The sequence below is a fragment of the Lonchura striata genome, chromosome 7 (genome assembly GCF_046129695.1).
Source record: "Lonchura striata isolate bLonStr1 chromosome 7, bLonStr1.mat, whole genome shotgun sequence".
Lineage (NCBI taxonomy): Eukaryota > Metazoa > Chordata > Aves > Passeriformes > Estrildidae > Lonchura > Lonchura striata.
In genome coordinates, this window is record NC_134609.1 from 8,386,746 (window position 1) to 8,406,325 (window position 19,580).

The window sequence follows — 19,580 nt, forward strand, 5'->3', positions numbered from 1 at the left end:
TCTGCATCATCCTCCCCCAAATAACAATTTACTGAAGCAGCAAAAAGGAAAGAGATTTCCAAGTTAGTTGCAAAATTTCAGATCTGTGTTTGAACGGAGTTGATGGATTTCCAGAAGCAGAGTGGAGTGCTCTGCTTTGAATTAGCCATTATCTTTTACATCCCTCCATGTTTCCTGTCATCACAAAAGAAGATGAGTTACCCTTTAACTTACTGCAGAATAATCTCTGACTACCAGCGAAGGGGTAGTTAATGCTACTGGCAAGGATGATTTAGGAGACAATTTCAAAGTTCAGCTAACTATAAAAACAGAAGTCATACTAAAACAGCCTCATTCATTCTGCATACTGAGTGTGAGAGAAGCAAGGCTTAATACCACAAGTGCTGGGAGATGTGACAGTGTGATGCAGAATGGCAGTTCTCACTTTCTCCCTTGACAAATGCATCCAGCTCTGCTGACAGGAATTGGTGTTCATCAACCACTGCTAAAATATAATATATTAAGTGTGACATCAGTGCCCAGACCAGATCTGACAGGTCTAAATGTACGAAGAGGAAATCCCTACCTTACAGATCCAGCAGAATAATCCTGACTTCACAACTTTCATACTTAAACAAACTAAGTAACCTAACAGCTGCAGACAGGATATATTCTGACAAAGGCTTGATTCTAAACTTATTTTTAAACATATTTTTAAGCCTCCTATAATGAAAATGTCTATTGTTTCAGAAAGTTACAAGTCCTCTTCTGTGCTTAAATAAGAGCAGCAAATGCCCCCAAGCCACTTGACAGCAAGAAGCATTTTTGCTCTTACTTTTTTCTTCAAGTTGTTATTTTTACACACACACATATACATATAAATATATAAGTGAGTTTTTTCTACAAAAAATTAAAATCTCTCTCAAAAAAAAAAAGGAAGGATCAGTTGTGTATTCAAAATCGTTTAACAAAAAAATTATGGAAGATTGTCACAAGAGGGATTCTCAGCATTTTATATCACTATATATCTCTCAATCCTCATCCCTTTCTTATGACCAAATACATGATTATCATTAAGGCTTTAATTGCAAGCACTACTGAAACAGTTGTTTAATAAGGCATCTCAGATATTTATCATGGCTGACAGTCCATCAGAAACCTACAGTTCAAAAACCAGTGATCAAAAGGTAACATTTTCCCATGGATATTCAGCTGCCAGAGGCACAATACAGAAACACTGACACTGAGACAATGACCACCACCATATGTCAACGATGTACTGAAGGAAACCACAGTTTGAAAAGTACCACTCCAGAAAGAGTGAACCCAAATAAACTTCTGTATATTTATCTGTGTACTTGATGGTAAGTAGGCTCTTAATTTCATAATGAGAAACACAGACTCCAGAAAATGCTAAGTGCCTTAAATGCACCTGATTCTCCACCAGCATTTGCAAAATAACAGGAACACTATTTAGGGAGATAAAAATCAGCAAAACAGTCCATGTGACTTATTTGATTTCCAGGGTACTCATTTTATATCACTCTGCAACTTCACACTTCATATATCACGTATCAATATCTTGTTATAAAAAAATACCCATGGATACTTAAAACAGGGACCCCATGCAAAACTTCTGTGTGATACTCCATTGCTAGGTGATTTTTGACTAGGGCTTGAAGACCTTGTTAAATATTGGCCTAGCTCTGGCAGAGATCACTATGCCTATCACTGGCCATTTGTTCCCACAACAATCCAAAAACGTTTACCCAGGCAGCTCTACAAAAACATCAACAGTGAGAAATCTGCCAATGACCACACTTAAATGAATTTAAGATTTCAGTGCTAATGTCTCATTGAGATAAATGAAACTATCCCTCACTCTACAGTTGTTCTTCCAAAGTGATTTGCAAACTCTGGAAGTTGTCACCAGATGTGTTTTTCATGACTTGATGTTGGGAAAAGTCACCAAACAAAAGGAATAGAAACTAAGTCCCACTGTGCTCTCCAGGAGCATGTATGGCATCTTTAAATGAGGAAAAAAAAAAAAAAAAAAAAAAAAAGCTATTAATAATAGTGACAATTGCATTATTGTTTTAATTATTTTATCGTCTCCAGGTTATCTGAAATCTAGGCGAGAAATCCATCTTCATTAAGTAATGCTAGAAAAAACTATGACCCCATTAGACATAGAAGCGAACCATTATCTGAAAATCTTGTCCATTCTGCTTTTGACAGTACTTTTTTTTTTTCCTGTTTTTTCCTACGCTTCAGTCTGTTTTCCCTTATCCAGTAAAACTGGCACAAGGAACAGAAAAGAAACAAACATTTTAACATTCTGCTGAAATTTCCCCAGGCAAATAAAACAGGTACAGAAGCTGGAATATAGCAGCTGAATTAATTTCATTGTGGTTTTTCATTATTTTCATTTCTTATCTCATTGACAATTTTTTAAAGCTTATTCTTTCTTTCTTTTGGGTTATATTTTGGAACTCTGTTCAATCCTAAATCCATGTGGACATTTAACAAAAAAAGGTACAGGCAGGCCTTTGCACAAAAGGCTTCAGTGCTGTTACCATTTTGGCAATACACTACCTGATCCAGGGGTATATCTACACCCATTATCTGGCAGTATCTAAGGGCAGTCATAATTAAAGCTGTTAGAAAGAGGTGTCTGGTGTGAAAAGGCAAAAATGAGGTTCTGCAGTTTCTCTGAATCACCTCTGCCATGATAATGCTCCTTCCTATCTTCTTAATGAATGCAGAGAGCTGAGGCTTAATGTTTTCATTCTACTGCGAGACAGATTGGACTCACTAGCTATTCAAAAGTTAAATGTGGAAAAAAATCCAAATAAAACATTCCTCCCAGACAACATCACATGCCTAAACAATCACAGATGCTGTGACAGAGTCTGCACTCTCTATCAGGACATTTGGAAAGGTAATCACGCATCCAGCACAATTTAATTCTCAATGGCAGTTCCACATATTTGTAGTTTTCTGTCCAAACGCCAGAAAAGATGGCAAGGTAACAATTCTGCTTCAAATCAAGACTAGCTAGGATTGAGTTAAGTTCATGGAAAGGAGGAACAACAGTCCTTTTCTTCTTCACAGTGATTTCCTCTGTCTCTCTCGCATTCAGAGTGGGATAATGTCACGCTGGCGTGTACAAGGTAAACAAAAATCTTCTAAGAATGGGAAATAGGATAACATTATAGGATTGCACCATATTCCCCTGGAGTTTTGTAAAACACCTTACCACCAGCTCCTTCTGAGACCAGTGCTGCCAACCAACAGTAGTTAAGTAGCTCATGTCCCAAACCCCATTTTAAATTGATCATATTTAACCATAAACATGTGAAACAATAATGAATGCAGTGGAAGATGCTAACTGTGAAACAGAACCAACAGTAGAAAAACATAAGTTGCAGTTTTTAAAATATCAAAATCTAACAAAGCATTACATTGATAAAAGGGTGAGTTCTCAGCAGCTGATGTCAAAGACAGATAAATGGTCCCAGCAATGGCAATTTAGGATTCAGGGTAGAAAATATTGACAGTAAAGTTATATTCCCAGTGCTAATTTTTCTCATGGTCTCTCTGCTATCATTAAATTCTCATTTAACAAGAACTGCCTACCAAATCATAAATCCAGTTTAACTCTTGAGAAAATGGATCCTCAAATCCTGTGTCTACTTCAATAAACATGATCACTCCAATGCATTTCATTTTTTATCTGAAGAAAACAGCACTCTTTACTCTTCTCAGTGACAAGGTTAGGCCATATGTATACAGACTTTTCCCAAGGCCTTAACTGGAAATGCCCAGTGGCAGTGTGAGGTCCCCAACTCACTGCCTGGGATTTGAGAATGCTGAGCATGGAATTAGAAATTGATTTTTGAGAAGACAAAGACGACCACATATCAAATATACCCCTGGGGATATTCTGAAAACCAGAAACTCCAGAAGCTCGTCTTGACATCAAAGGCATCTAACTCCTGTCTATTCAGCTGTTGATGATTAACAATATAAGCATTTTGATATTAAATCTCAAGTTACATTAACTGCAGACTAAGTTATCATGATCTCATAAGGAGCCCTGATTGACCAAACACCAGACATTAGCTTCAGCAGACATACAAAGGCTGCATTTGTCCTGTTTTTAACAGCCCGAGCACAAAAACATAAGAAGATAAATTCAAAAGTTTCCAAGAGAGGTCATCTAACTCATCTAAGGTAGGCTTGATTATATATAACCAACATGAATACACTGCTGTCCTACCTGTGCTTAAGACATTCCCAATTAAAAGAAACCCCACAATGCAGACAATAATCCTCATAGCTCTCTGCTACCAAAATGTTTCCTTATATCACTTGCTATCTCCCAAGTGCTTGTTTCCACCATTACTCAATTTCCACCAGTGCATCCACCTTTGTAATACTTCAGCTTAAACTGAAAATTCTGAACTCTGTGCTTTCTCAGTTGCCTTTGTAAATAAGTGTTGCCACTCATTTATACTTTTCTTCAAAAACAGCATTTTCTAAATTTCTTGCTGTTATCCTTTGCATTTCAAGGTATGAAGACCAAAATGCACCATTCAAAACTGGATATTGCCAAGAACCATCAGGAAATAAACTATTGTGTCAGGTATGACTCTATGTAGTAAATCTTACATTATTTAAATACCATTACCAAGGTTTAACAGGGAAAGGAGAAAAAACTCTTTTGTCATAAGGACTCTTTACCAACAGAACATTTTATAAAATAAGTAAAAGTGTTTGCCAACATTCTTATTACACTGACAAATATAACTACTATAATCAATCTAAACTGAGTTTTTGATGACAAATCTAAATATTTAAATAATGTACATTTCCTTTATTGTCTCCTGGAAGTTGTGTTGTGGACAAGCACATTCTGAAAGGCCAAAGGAGAGCCTTGCACAGATTCATCCCCTTTGCTTTCTAATTGCCAGGTATTAAGGATGGCTCTGCCACGATACCAACATCGCCTGTGCAAAGACAGAGGACAAAATTTTTCTGATAAACTAAAAAATTGACACACAACTGCATGATGCCAAGAAAACGAGGATTCAAGAAATTATTGGAAAAAAAAGAAATAAAAACACAAATAAAAATAGTCTATGGCAGCAACATTGCTAAAAAAAAAAAGAGGTGGAAGGGCAACATCAAAAGGTAAGTAAAACCTTAGGCCATTATTGCTTATTTTTTTTAGACATTTACTGCCCTAAAACTTTTGGTCCAACTTTCATTTCGAATTTTATTAAGACTAGAATCTAAGAAAATAAATAGTTAAAAAACACCCTTTTTCCAAAAGGCTCACTTCAATGCCTCGGTAAGAAAAAATCATTTTATAAACATTTCTGGTTTTCACTGAGCTTTTAAGGGTTATCTACCACAGTCTCTTAGGATGATCCTGTTTCTTTGGGGTTTGTCTCCTTTTTTAAATAAAAAAATCTGGAAAATACATGTTATAAACTCTCTCACTAGCCAGAAGGTCCTCAGCAAAGCAATTTAAGACAACTTTTCTAATCTTCACAAAGGCAAAAGTTTACCAAAGCAATAAAATTGTTTAAAATGCCTTCTCATCTAGAGCATGTCAGCAATACTGAATTGAAATGTGCAATAAAATTTATATTACAGCCATATTGTTTCCCCTTCATTACTTTAAAACGTGTATGTTCAAACCCAAAATCTAAACACTCTCATTGCTTTTTTTGTTTCATAATAGCAATTGGGATGAGCCATTTTAGAGAAATCATCTTCCTCAGTCCTTTTTACTTCATTGGCATCCAAGAGCTCAGCTAAAGAAAGCTCTATCCAGAATTGCTGAAAAGCAGTAACAGACAATCATAATTGTTTTTTAGTATTTTTTTTTCTGTATTACTCTCCAAACACACTGTGAGTATCAAAATACAAATGGGGCACCCAATACATAACTCACAGTTCAAAGGTAGGAGAAGCAAGCCAAGGCAGCACCAGAAATTGCTGCCAAAAATCTACAGCCCAGGGAAACAACAGTCCTACAGAAAGGCTTAAGGGCATCTCCCCTGGTCTAACTGAGGAAAGCTAAGACTATTAAGGCTACTCATTAAAATTATCCAGTCAGCAGAGTCACTCTTGCTATATACACAGCCACACAGACATGGTTCCTGCTGTCAGTGAAAAGAATCTCAGATGTGTATCTTAGCCTAGCCATACAGACCAAGTGGTCAGGAACACTGTACCTAAACCTCAGGTGGACAAAGGCTTCCAAACCAGCTCTAAATAAACTAGCCCTGATATTGTAAACCAAGGCAAAGCAGAGCTCTGTGCAAGCCAACCTTGCCTACATGCCTGCGTAATAACACGTGCAGTAGTCTCCAAACTAGACGAATCTTTGAATTCTCCATGCAGCAAAAGAATTGGAGATGTTGTTTTGACTGTTGGGGTGTTGGTCCCACAACAGGAAATCCTGCACCTCAATGTCATTTCGATGGTTAGACAGCACACACCACGAAAGGGGAACTTGGCATCAAATGGGAGCAAAGAGAAATCTGGCCCCGAATGTACTGCCAGAGAGTTTTAACTTTGGGAACTGTGCAATTCTTTATGAGGCTTTGATGCAGCAGTCCCACTCTAAAATGCTTTGCTGATGTGGGATAAAACTAAGCATATGCCTAAGCACTTCAGAGATCTGAGAAGGCTCCACTCAAGTGTTTTTACAAAAGTATGACTTCTCACTGCAGGGGCCAACCTGTTTTGTTAAAAATGAGCATTGGATCCTTTCTCCAAAGGTCCTGTCAGAACTTCTCAGTCATCACAGTGCAAATTTTACATGGCAGCCAATGCCCTCTACCCAAATCCACTCTCTTCAATTACTCACAATTTTAATTTTTGTGGGTTTTTTCCCCTCTGGAAAATAAACTTTTCCTATTAAAATAAAAACTTTAGGCTTTTCCTTGATGAGAATTCTTTGGATTCTTTTCTTTCCCTTCACTGTTATTCAGATTTCAAGAACAGCACACTTTTGACTTACAGTCTTGCACACCACAATCTGGCAATATAAATGTGTTCATATAATTTTCTAGTATCTACTCTTATGCTGTGTAAAAGAAAGCCTGATTGCTGCCCTAGAGTACATATACATTTCAAACCCCCTGGTCTTCTGAGATGACTGACTGCCATAAACGTATGTATTAATCATGCTATACTGGCTATTCCCATCCAACTAGACATAATTAATCTAACTTTTTTTATCAGCGTTTTAAAGTCATAGATTGTTGTGGGCTAAATTTCAGTAAACAATGGCTTTTCTTTGACTTTATGTTACATTTTATTTGCATTAATGCAAATTATTACTTCCCTTCTTGACCAAACATCCAGAACACTGGCAGTCAGTACCTTGCTCCCAAATGCACAGCAGCAACACAGGGGTACTTTTAACACAAGAGATCAGTTTTAAGCAACACAGTGGCAGAGGTGGAAAGAGAACTTAGAGAATAAAATCCATTCTCAACAATTTGTGAACCATTGATATTTTTTTACATCCTTACTTCTCTTTGCACAGAAATACTTTTCATTGGCTACTTTAATATAATAGGGTATGGAAGGGTACCTCATTGACAAAGACAAAAAATCTCCAGAAGCCAACCAGTGTAGAAGTATCACCTCTCAAGGGAGTCACAAGAAGCTGCTCTGTATAGTCTTTGTTAGGGGCCAAAATTAAAGCATCAGTTCTCTATGCAGGAATGGAAAAGAACTACCCACAGTAACGCTTCCACTCCTCCCAAATCCAGAGAAACCATTACTTGTGTCTCTAAGCCACTGGGAGATCTAAGTCTCATTTCCAAGACACCCTCAGAATGGCACTGACAGGACCACAGGATGCCTGCTCTTACTCAGTGGCAAACCTAGCCTTTAAGGGCCTTTGGAGATACATGAAATTCTGATCTACTCACGTCAAAATGAGTCTTTCCATTTCACAAGTGAAAAGAACAGATAATGGAATTGTCCATATCAGAAAACTTGGTGCCTCTGAATTAGGAGAAAAAGCTGGATTTAATTTTATTATCTGAGATTGAAATTTGTCTCACTTAGAAAAAAGCCATAATGGACATTAAAAAAAAGAAACCCAACCAAAACCCAACCACCCATTACAGCAACACAAGCAACTTTGTTATATCAGTTAAATATACTGTTTAATTAGTTTTCTAAATGCATAGACTGAAAAGCCATTAGACAGCCATTAGGAGTAATACATCCATTTTCTTTTTACAATCACCTGATTTACAATCAGCCAAATTTCTAAACTAATTCAGTCAAACAACATTTCTGGCATTACTACCCCAGCAAAGTTTCCAATTCCCTTTTTTGACTGTGATCACTGTAATTTTCCCTTAGGCTCTAAAGCGCTGATGATCATCTTCGTTTCAGCAGATTTACAGAGCATCTCTTAGGTTAAAATGTTCCTAGTATGTTTATGGTCTCATTTCAAGATCCAGAAATCTGAGACTATTTAGCCATTTTTATGAAGCAATCTTTAAGAAAACCAGCTTTGTGCTCTCCTTATGTGGGGAAAAAAGAGACAGCTTTAGACAAATTTTAAAAAAATCCTGAGCTCCCAAAGGATCAAAATCCATCTGGTTATTTACACCTCAGCTGACTTACTATTTTGTTAACAAAAACTTTCTTAATAACTTTATTAAGTAGCAACATAATCTACATGAAAACTTTTCAGAAGGCTCATAACGACTTTGCCAAAACATTGTGGAATATCTCAGTGTATTTCACTGATTAAAAAAAAACCACATTGCAAAAATAAAGCCTTTGAACACATTTCATTCTACAGCTTCTTCGATGCTGTTTTTCACTGATGCATTATCACTCTAGAGATTCTGTAAGGTTTCCCATTGTTTTCCCTACTTTGCATAGGCTTCAGTATCACCCACTTTGGAACTGCATTAGTCAATCAACAATGCACATGATATTCTAAGGATAAAGTAACTGATGACGGTACTTTACAGAAAACTGAGAGAGAGTGTGAGACAACCGAGAAAATGTGTAGCACAGCTGTCAATTGAATATGAACCCTGATCTAACCAAGCTAATATGCAAACCTCAAATCTGTCCTTCTCCTGCAGTAATTGCTGTATTTATCCTTGCAATGCTTCAGTTGCTCGCTTTCCAAAGTATAAGACTGTTACAAAAAAAGAAAAAAATCATCTGGAGAATAAACAATTCCAAAGTTTCTTTAGAATATTTTGGTGAATTTTTAAGCTTTGCTTCTGCCAAACCAAACAAAAGTAGAAAGTAAGAGCTAAGAACAGACCGCAGCATGAGCGTGCCTCAATCCTGGAAGAAGATGGTCTTAACATCCACCCTGCTCCCATAGGGACCCACCACCTGTGTTCAGGTAAGTTCTGCAATGCTTCTGAAACAAATACCCATGCTCAATAAGCACTGTCAGGCAATTTTTAAATTTCAAAACCAAGAGATAATTGCAGTCCATCACCAGCTGGCACCACTTTCTGCTCTGCCTGAAAGCTGAAGGATGCCAATGTCTGAACAGAGCAAACGCTCTCGCCACCGCAGACAGGCTCTAAATGACCTTTGCACAAAAAGGCTCTCCAGAAAACACCAAGCTTCTATAGTATGGATTTCTTCCAACCCATGGCATATCTGTGTTTGCTAGGTTGCTTTATGAGAGAGAAAGCAGCCTGGAGGAGTGGGACCAGCCGTGCCAAGCCAAACATGAAAGTACACCAAGTGAACAAATCTTCCTCCTGCCAGGGGCCAAACTGGGGAAAAGGGACAAAATGAAAATTAACCAAATACATGTGTTTTCACCAGCCATGTCTGTCATTTCTGTAAAAAAAAAAAAAACAAAAATGTAAGAGACTATGACATGACATATAGATGAAAAACTGATAGTGGGCATGCTGCTGAATGTGCATCTCACATTCAGGCGCTGAACCCACACTGTTGTACAGACTGACTGCTGATGTTAATGCTGAGAAATCTTGTCTGTTAATCAAAGACTAACAAATGAGCTTTAAGCATTAAAATGCTGGCTTTTTGTTATCGCCATATTCATTTCCTTTATACTGTCTCTATGATAGTAACAAAACCCTTGAATGAAGCCAAAGACGAAGAATGCAACTGACTGACTAGCAAAAATAATCAAGCCAATAGCACATATTGCCCTGGCACCTTGAGAAGATTGCACATAACAATGAGAAGGGAACTAAATATAACACAAATATGGATGCAATTAGCATGAATTTTAAAAAAAACCCAACACAGTAAATGACTTTCTGTGAAAGGGAAAACGGTGCAGGAGGTGAACTTCACTGCAAAATTTCATGTGCGAAGAAACTAGAAGGTGAAGGACCTGACAATGGGAGTACAATGAGGGGAGACATGAAGCCTAGAGGGCCACAGACAGCCCAGGCTCCTTCGCTGGCAGGAGCACTGGGATGAACCCTGGTGAGCGCTGTGCAAGTGAAGCAGCACTTTCACAGTCCAATGCAGGCAGCAGCAGGTGACCAGAGAGAGGACAAGTACCACTTGGGGAAAAGCCAGAAGGTAAGATGATGAACCTCTTGGCAGAGAAAAACAACAAAGCAGGAAGAAACCAAAGCCTCATGATTAATACTCCTTTTCCTATCAAAAAGAGCAGCAAGGTTTGAAATTGCCACACAACACTTTGCTCTTTCCTGCTTAAGACACATAAGATCTGATGAAGCGCCTCTCGTGGTCCTTTGTCCTTTGCCCACAGTCAGGGTTATAAGAAAACAGAGGAATTTTTACTTTACAATGTAAAATCCTGAACATATATAATCTGATAGATAGCTGTTAAAAAAAAAAAAAAAAAAACCAAACAAAAAAAAACCAAAAACAGGCATACAAATTATGTCTGTCTTAGTTCCTGACTCAAGTCTGTGCTCTACCATTTGATCTGATCAGCACTGGTTTGATCTAAAAGTGTGAGTGCACAGGGAATCTTTCAGTTGACATAGGTATTCTTTTCCCAGAGAAAGCACCAATTTTCTATCATGAAATGCACATATTATGTAAAATAGTCCACACTTGGGGGAGAAGAATGCCAGTATTTGCAGTCGGTTTCTGAAATTGATCTGTCCTTGATCTGGATGCATGAGTTGAGCCTGGATTTGCTCTAAATTGTAACCAGTCAAAACATTAGCAGCAATCATAGCAGCAGAGAAATTCACTGTAAGAATCGATCCCAAACAGTCCATAAATGAGCATCAGAACTAGCACATTCAACAGAAGTTTTATATCACAGCCAATAAAATAGAAAAAAAGTTTGAATAATCTGCATTCAAGAGCACATTGCTGAAGTAGAAACCTTATTATTTCCATTAGATTTCCCTTTCAATTTTAAAAAATTTGCATAGTGTAATGCTTACAAACTGCGTTTTATTCACTGAAAAGAAATTATCTTGTCAAAAGAATCCCCTTTAATTACAAAAATTACTTTCCAGACAAGACAATCCTACCAAGTCTTTCCCACAGGCACTCTTTTCTACATTTAACTGAACAAGGTCCTACTCTGATATCACTGAGCTTTCAGAATCAAAACTCCAGCACCAAACAGCCAGGCAGCATGACAAGCAAGTTAACACCCTGAAGTCCTGCAACTGACAAGATGCAAAACTTTTTCAAAAGACAGGTGCACACTCCATAATAAAACCCTGCCTTTCTTTTAATTGGTAAAAGAGACAGAAGCCTTAATTTGAGAAGAAACATTCCTTTTATTTTTGCTGGTTTTAGGCTACTGCACGTTAAGGACAGTGCATGCAGGAGACTCACACGTTGCCTGTGGTGCAGAAGCACCAAGGCTGTGCCTTTCTGCCTCAGAACAAATGGGCCAGTGTGCTTTATGCAGCCCACCAATACAAAATAACCAAACCTAATCCCTTCAACTAACAGCACGCTCACGGATTGCCCACGCCAGCTCACTCAGTAAAATGCCTCCGGGTTTGTTGAGAGCACGCGTTCTATGAACTACGGCAGTTTTAACCTCTCCAAAACCTTTCTATAAACCAAAGATGTACCAATAGCAATTGAGTGCAAGGGTATCCCTGCAGGTTAACTTTGGGTGGCAAGCCTCTATGATGAGGTCTTGCCCAGCTGAAAGAGATTCCTTCACACCACCTGGCAAGAGCACGCCAGTTATCACTGAAGAGACCCTGGCTTTCCCCCAGGATGGAGCCCACTGAAGTTTCACAGTGTTCTCCACGATAAGAATGCATCATCACTCCTGAGACAGCTGGGTTCCTAAACTGGAACTCTGTGCATGCAGGGGCTTTGCTAGTACCTCCAAGACACAATGCTGCAAACTCAGCTCTTACTGCATAAAAGCTAATTAGTGTCACACACCTCAACAATGTGAAGCAGTGTTTCTCTATCAACAGACACCCATAGAATATTGCTATGAATAATTCCTGAAATAACTATGAATACAATGACCCTAACTATAAATATAATGACCCAAAGCATAAATGTACACAACATTCCTTCCCAACAATTTTAGCAGAAAATAAGGAGAACCAAGTATTAAGCCTCAGTAGTCAAAGCTGCGAGCATAAGCAAAACATTTTTAACTTTAAGTATAAACAAGCAGTATACAAAAAAAAAATCTACTTGGCAGCCTACTCTACTCAAATAAATTAGCTCCTATAATATTCCTCCAAATATATTTTTGGCAGATCCAAAAGTTAACAATTTATGGCTACATTTAGTAATAAAAAGTCTTTGAAACTATTTCCAACTGCTGAGGTCTGATATTTAGGAAGGTTTAGATACCTGTCTTCAGTAAAGAGAACCCCTTTCCCATCTGAGAGTTTCAGAATGAAATTCATGTAAAGTTGTACAACTAAAAGTAAAATCAAATGGTGGTCCAACTGAAAGGGAAACGCTGCAAGAGGGGAAAAAAAAAAAAAAAAAAGCCATTTGAGAATGCAGCTCCAGAGTTCCTAACACCAGCTAGTTCAGGATGTGCAATAATCTGGGGTAACTCAGCATGAATTGAAGAAAACTCATCTGTCCAGCTTAAACAGAAATCACTGAAAATCATCTTCAAGCAAATGCATGTGAATCATTTTGGCTAATGAAAAGATAACCCTCAAGCCGAGAAACTTACGTAAATTACATTTCTCCTAATTCTGCCAAAAAACATTAAAGAAAATGGATTTGCCAAAGATAAAAGCAAAGTAGGCATGATAGATCATCCATTAGCAATACAAGTATGGCTAATTCTTCCTGACAGTGAAATGTCTTGGGATGCAACCCACTTTATTTTTTTTTTTACTAGATGAGTGTGTTTAGATGCTGTATATCCTACACATTTTATACCCTTATATCATAGACTTCACTACTAGTGAGATTTTACAAAAATCAGGCCTTAACAACAACCTATTAAGAAGAGAAAACATATGGGCAACTTAAAGTATTTCAGTGTAGTAAAAAAAAATTAAAAATTAAATAGGAGCTTTATAATATCTGCAAGTATTGCAAGTAGTTTAAAATGGTACAAATTAATACAGTTAATCTGAATTAATAACAAGAAGGAAAAAGTCACATGCTTATGAGGAATCACAAGGGCAGAATTAATATTGCACTCTACTCACTGTTAGAACAACTAGTGAAGTAGTTTGGGCTTTACTTTTTTCATAAATGCATTTCTGACGTGCAAGGTTGTACTGCATTCTCTAGCATACAACTTTTATTTATTCATGTAAACGTCAGAAATCCATCAGCAAACAAAGCCATATGGAAGAAAAAGAGATATAATGGATTTTCTGTTTGCTTTAGAAACTTGACATCTGCGGATAGCATCATCCAACTTACAATGCAATCACTATTCGTATTCTGGTCATTTTCATTTACCAATCCAAAACGCATTTTATCTAATGATACAAAAAGCTCTGGGAATAGGATAGCAGAGAAGAAATAATGTTTTAGAAAGTTAAAATGGGAATATACTTTAATATTTTCCCTTTCACATCATAAATTCAGAGAAAAGCAAACTCACATCTGTTCTAACTTAGCTTTTAAAAAACGAAGAAAACGCATCAGGATTATTTATATCTTGTCTGTATTTGTGGCAAGATTTTCGGGGCCGGAGCGAGCCGCGGGTGCCACCTGAGCTCCGCCAAGTTCCCGGGGGCCGGGCTCGCGGTACTTACCCCCGCAGAGCAGGAGGAGCCCGGCTGTCCGCGCCGCCGAGCGCATCTTCCCCGCGCGGTGCGGCCCCGCCTCGGCGCTCCGGGCGGCACCGGCCGGGCTGCCGGACGGTCCGCGGGTCTCAGTCGGGCCGGCCCATGGCCCGGGCCGGCGGCAGCACGGAGCCGGGCGCGGACGGGACAGCCCGCGCCGGGATGCTTCTCCGCCGCTCCTTCTCTCGGTCCTCCTGGCTCCGGTGCCGCCCCGCCGCCACCGGCCGGGAAGAAAGCGCCTCGTTCCCTCGGCGGTGCCGGCGCCTCTCGGGCTCTGCGGGGAGAGCGAAGTCAGGAGCGAAGCCTCCGCTCCGCCGCGCCCGGCGCCGAACCCCCCGCGCTGCCCGGGCGGCGGCACCGCCCGGCTCCGGCCAGCCCCCGGCCCCTCCTCCGCGGCCGCCGGGCCGCTCTGCCCGGGCCGCCCCGCCCCGCCCCGCCCGCGGAGCCTCCGCCGAGGGGCGGCCCCGCCCCGCGCATCCCCGCGGGCAAGGTGCGGGGCCGGGCACCGGCCCGCGTCCCCCGGCCCCGCGGGCAGCAGCGGGGAGCGGGCGGCAGGAGCGGGAGGCGGCGGCCTGAGGGAGAAGACCGGCGAGCCGCGCAAACACACCAGGTGCGAGACAAAGCGGGGACAGGCGCTGCGGCACCAGGATGTGCCCGAGTGGCCGTCTTCCCCGTCAGCCGAAACACATTAAACGTGTTGAATAATTAATCCTTAGGAGAGGAGACAGTTTTTGCTTGATGGTAGGAGGATGCTGTAGAAGATGTGCGCTACCTGGCAGGCAACCAAAGTAACCCGGAACGCGCGCGTCCCGCTGAGCGGCGAAACGCCACTTTTAAACCGCAAGCGGGAGGGGGTGGGGGGCGGGAAACCTAACCGAGCCAAAGCTGAAATACGCTGTGACAGGTCGGGCTGGGCGAGAAAAGCACTCCGAAAAAGCCGCCGCTCACAAACGCCGCCCCGAGCCCCGCCGCCGGCGCTGCCTCCGCCCGGCGGCCCCGCCGCAGCGCCCGGCCCGCCCGCGCCCTGCCCCGGCTGCCGCGGCCGCGCCGGAGCCGCGGGCAGCGCGGGATGGGCGGGCACAGCCTCCCGACACCCGCGGGCGCAGCCTCCCGACACCCGCGGGCACAGCCTCCCGACACCGACCCCCGCGGGCGCAGCCTCCCGACACCCGCGGGCACAGCCTCCCGACACCCGCGGGCACAGCCTCCCGACACCGACACCCGCGGGCACAGCCTCCCGACCCCCGCGGGCACAGCCTCCCGACCCCCGCGGGCGCAGCCTCCCGACCCCCGCGGGCACAGCCTCCCGACCCCCGCGGGCACCGCGCCCGCGCAGCCTCTGGAGGGGCCACGGCGACTGCCGCCTGACACAAACCCTGCCCCGCTCCCCGCACCTCTCCTGTCACGGCATCTTCAACCTGCCGAGGAGATATTTATTTTCTGCTCCTCTCCCGAAAGACGATGCTGCTTCCACACAGCCGCGCTGCTCCAGAGATCTGGTCGTCAGGATTCAGACACAGATCAGCAGCTACAGTGTTCGGCTTCACCAGCCTTCACACTCTGAAACGCCCAAGCAAGGTCAAGTAGACACACAGAGTAGATAACCCGATGCCGTTGCACCTAGCAAGAATTGCTGTAGATTATTTAAATATAAGTCAAAAAAGAAATTCTCTCTCTAGGTTAGTAAGGACTCTGCTTACAATACCTAGCACTTTAAGAGGCGAAGTACGAGAAATAGTACTACAGGAATAGTAAAAGAACTAACCTATTTTAACTTTTCTGTTAGATCTTCAAGTTAAATTTTCTTCCATGGTCTTCATAAGGCTTGGGAAAACAATAAGCCAAGTCAAAGCAACTAGAAGGGTAATAATGAATTTGAGATGAGCAATAATAACCACCATTAATTAATTGCTTTTGAAGCTGCCTGTCACATAGTATAAATTAAACTTTTGAGTACTTACTCACGTGTCAAGTGTTTGTGGGGCTTTTGCAAGTGCCTGAAAGAGGAAACTGAGAAGGTTACTTGGGAAGTCTTTGTGAACCAAATGAAAGTCTATAGCAAAGAAAGCAACACATAAAACATTAACATTAAATCAATGCTTTGTGGAGAAATGTCTTAGGTTAAGCTAAGCTTTATCTTAAATCATATTTAAAAGCTCGTGCAGTATACAAATCAATATTGATGCCATCTAAAATACACCACTATCATCTGCACTGATAAATGCCAGTTTTCATCCAGGACAAAGTGACTTCTTGGAAGAATTTCAAGGACTTACAATCTCTTCTGGCATCTCAGCAACTGAAGCCAAAGCTGTACTCTTCTGCCAGCTTCAGGCTCTGCTCCAGCACACTAAAACTGGTTTTAGATGCCATCATGTTCGTCATGCAAGGAACAGAAGTAAGGTCACCAGAATAATTTTTTCATTTGATTTCCAGGCTTTTAAGCTAAGCAGTTTTATGTGTTTTCAGAGAATTGTAGCTTACACACAACGCACCTGGAAAAAACTATCCAACTTGGATGAAATACGTGTGTCTTCTGTGTTCCAGCTACTGTGATCACGTCTCTCATGTTAATGTAGTCACCATTCTTCCTGAAACTGCTGTCCTTTATGTCAGCACTGGTATATTGAGGAAACATAGTTCAGCCAGGAATTATAGCCTACCATACAGAAGACAAAAATAACATAAGTGCAGCATCTCTCAAATCCTGGAAAAGCCTATCAAAATTGAGGCATTTTAAATTTTCCACTTGAAATTCAAACTTCAGGAGAAAAATCTTAAACCCTTCATGCCCAGCCTGGTTTCCACATCCCTGAAGAGGCCCAAGACAGGCTGTGAACCATCTGCCCTTGAGTTTACATGAGCCATACAAGCCTATAGCAACCATCTCTTTCCAACAGCTAACTTCTGCTGCACTATGCATAAAATACACTTCCACGTCATTCACTTGGTTTCTTTGTCTGAAGGCCTTTTGAAAACTGAATGAAAATCTGTGCTTGTAAATGGGGAATAAAAAAGCGAGGTGTCCTTAATTTCCCAGAAAAACTCAAGCTTTGCAGTGGCATCTCCCATCATTCTCCTAGCAGAAATACTTTGGAAGTAAATCAACACTTTCCTGCAGGCTAGTGCAATTGCAAAACTATGGCTCATACTCCTTCTCTTCCCCCCACCCCTCTGCTTTGACTCATTTATTTGGCACAGCAGGCTGAACTATTAAATTATTGTAGGTTTTCCTTTTATAAAGGCACCATGAGATGTCTCGATACAATAATGCTTCCTGAAACTGATGCTGATTGATAACTGTTTCTTGGTTTCATCACAAGTCTTATATCATGTTCATTTAGCATCAGGGCAGGACACTTCAGGACTCTTTCACCTTTCTATGTTTTCCAAACAGTCATGCACAAACACTGAAATATTTTCGGGTAAAACCCTTCCTAGGATATTGTATTTAAAATACAATTCTCGATCAGTTCAGGGCTTGAATACTTTTTTCCCCCATGCTATGAAGTTGGTTACTGTAGAAACTCAGTCTGAGATGCTGCTGTTGATCATGTAGGACAAAACTATTTTAAACCTACAAAAATGGGTTATTAACATTCAACACTATTTTGTGATCAAACTGTCAAGTCTTTCATACAGTTACAACTACGGTGGCACTAAACAGATATTCTTCCTGAGGTAGATCTAATAGTAAAAGGACAGATTAAACTTTGATCCTGACAGTGACAAAGAATTTATCTGCATGTCATACTTAAAGTTCTTATATACATGTTTTTCCACAATCCCTGGGCTTTATTTTCCTATCCTTCTGTCAATTTCTTTATTTTCTATTTGTTAGATATTGCTAACATATAAACTGCACAGTATCCATATTATCTATTTAATTTCTATCCACTTGAGAGCATCGAAAGAGCTAAAAGCTCTTTGTTTTCCCAAAATACTCATCCAAAAGTGCTATGAATTGGTCAGAAACACTGACTACCATGAAGAAGCAGCAAACTTGTGCTAGGAGATGTCTCCATCTTGGCACCTAGAGAAGGGAACCAAGAAGCTATTTCTTTCAAGTCAGGAGGAAAGAAGTCATACTTGTGGAGAAAGTGCTACAGACTGTCCTGATAACAAGAAGTTTAAGCAAGAGCTTAGGATTGTCCAATAAATAGATAGATTTCAAGGCAAAACCCAGATTCTTGTGAAAGCAGTGACTGGCATAAGTGAAGATGCTCTTTGAGGGAAGGCAGAACATGAGCCTGGGCCAGGACCATGACCAGGAAGAATGAGTGTCCTTTGATGACCTGACAAAGCTGTCCCTCCTGGGAGCGGGCTGCACCAGGACTGCCCTCATCTGACCTCACTGCTGCTTCTTGGCAATAAAATTCTAAATTCCTTCAACAACATTAGTTTGTGTCACTGTAAATGTAATATAAAGCCTTTTTAAAAATACATTAATCCTCAAAAATTGCGTGATTTCTGGCCATCAGATTGTTTCACTGAAAGCATGAAATCATAAATCACAATGTCTGGTGCCATCAGAAGTCAGTACCAAAATAGGTCTCTAACCATTTATCTGAAATTTTCAAATGCTTGCCTTTATTGCTGCAGGTTTCCATGAAGCACAGGATGACTATGCTGGAGCATTTCCATGCAGAGAGGAAACAAATTCTCCCAATATTTGCAAACAACAGGTGCTTTTTTGTTTCAATTCTGTTCATAATCTCATGTCATATTGCATCTATCTTGTTACAAAAACCCTCTAAAACTAACAGGAAATGAAAGCTCAGGACATAAAAGTTTTCATGTCTAAGGATTGTCCTGGAGGTGCCATGGAGGCAGCTATTATGTCAGAAAAAGGCATTTGGAGCGAAGTCACTTGGATACACACTAGCACTCGACCACTGTACTTTCATTAATGTGAGTTCCAAACGCAGAGAAATCCAAAGGTATGATTTCTGTACTCTCGTGGAGCAGCAGGATTACAGGAGTGTGAGTGCATGAGGATGTGCACCTTGCTGTGATGATGAGCACTGCCTCGGGTGAGCGAGCCTGCAAGCCTGGTGTGCCTGCAGCAGAGCTGTGCCGTTGCACCGCCGCAGGAATATCCCCAGCTAGCATCAGGGACAGGGCTGATGACTCATGGTTATCTCATTTGCACAGACAATCCTTTTTGCCTGGAACCATACTATAGCATAAACCCAACAGTTGTAACCCACAGGCACTTTGGCATTGAGGCTCAACATTTATCCCATTACTCGAGAGGCATTAATTTCCCCAAGATATTAACAGATATTGGCACGATAAATCTCTTCGCATCAGTATGAGCAGTAAAGTTCTTCTGAACTTTGAAGGCTGGATTTTTCT

General features: G+C 40.9%; 1 protein-coding gene across 1 annotated transcript in view; it reads right to left on the reverse strand.

Moving 5' to 3' along the window:
* The window catches only part of RET (ret proto-oncogene), an 84,817-nt gene extending 70,483 nt beyond the window's left edge, over positions 1 to 14,334 (reverse strand). The window contains exon 1 of the mRNA XM_077784562.1: positions 14,193 to 14,334. Coding sequence (XP_077640688.1) covers positions 14,193 to 14,238 — 46 coding nt within the window. The 5' untranslated portion in view covers positions 14,239 to 14,334. The remainder of the gene's footprint in view (positions 1 to 14,192) is intronic.
* Positions 14,335 to 19,580: the final 5,246 nt, after the last annotated feature.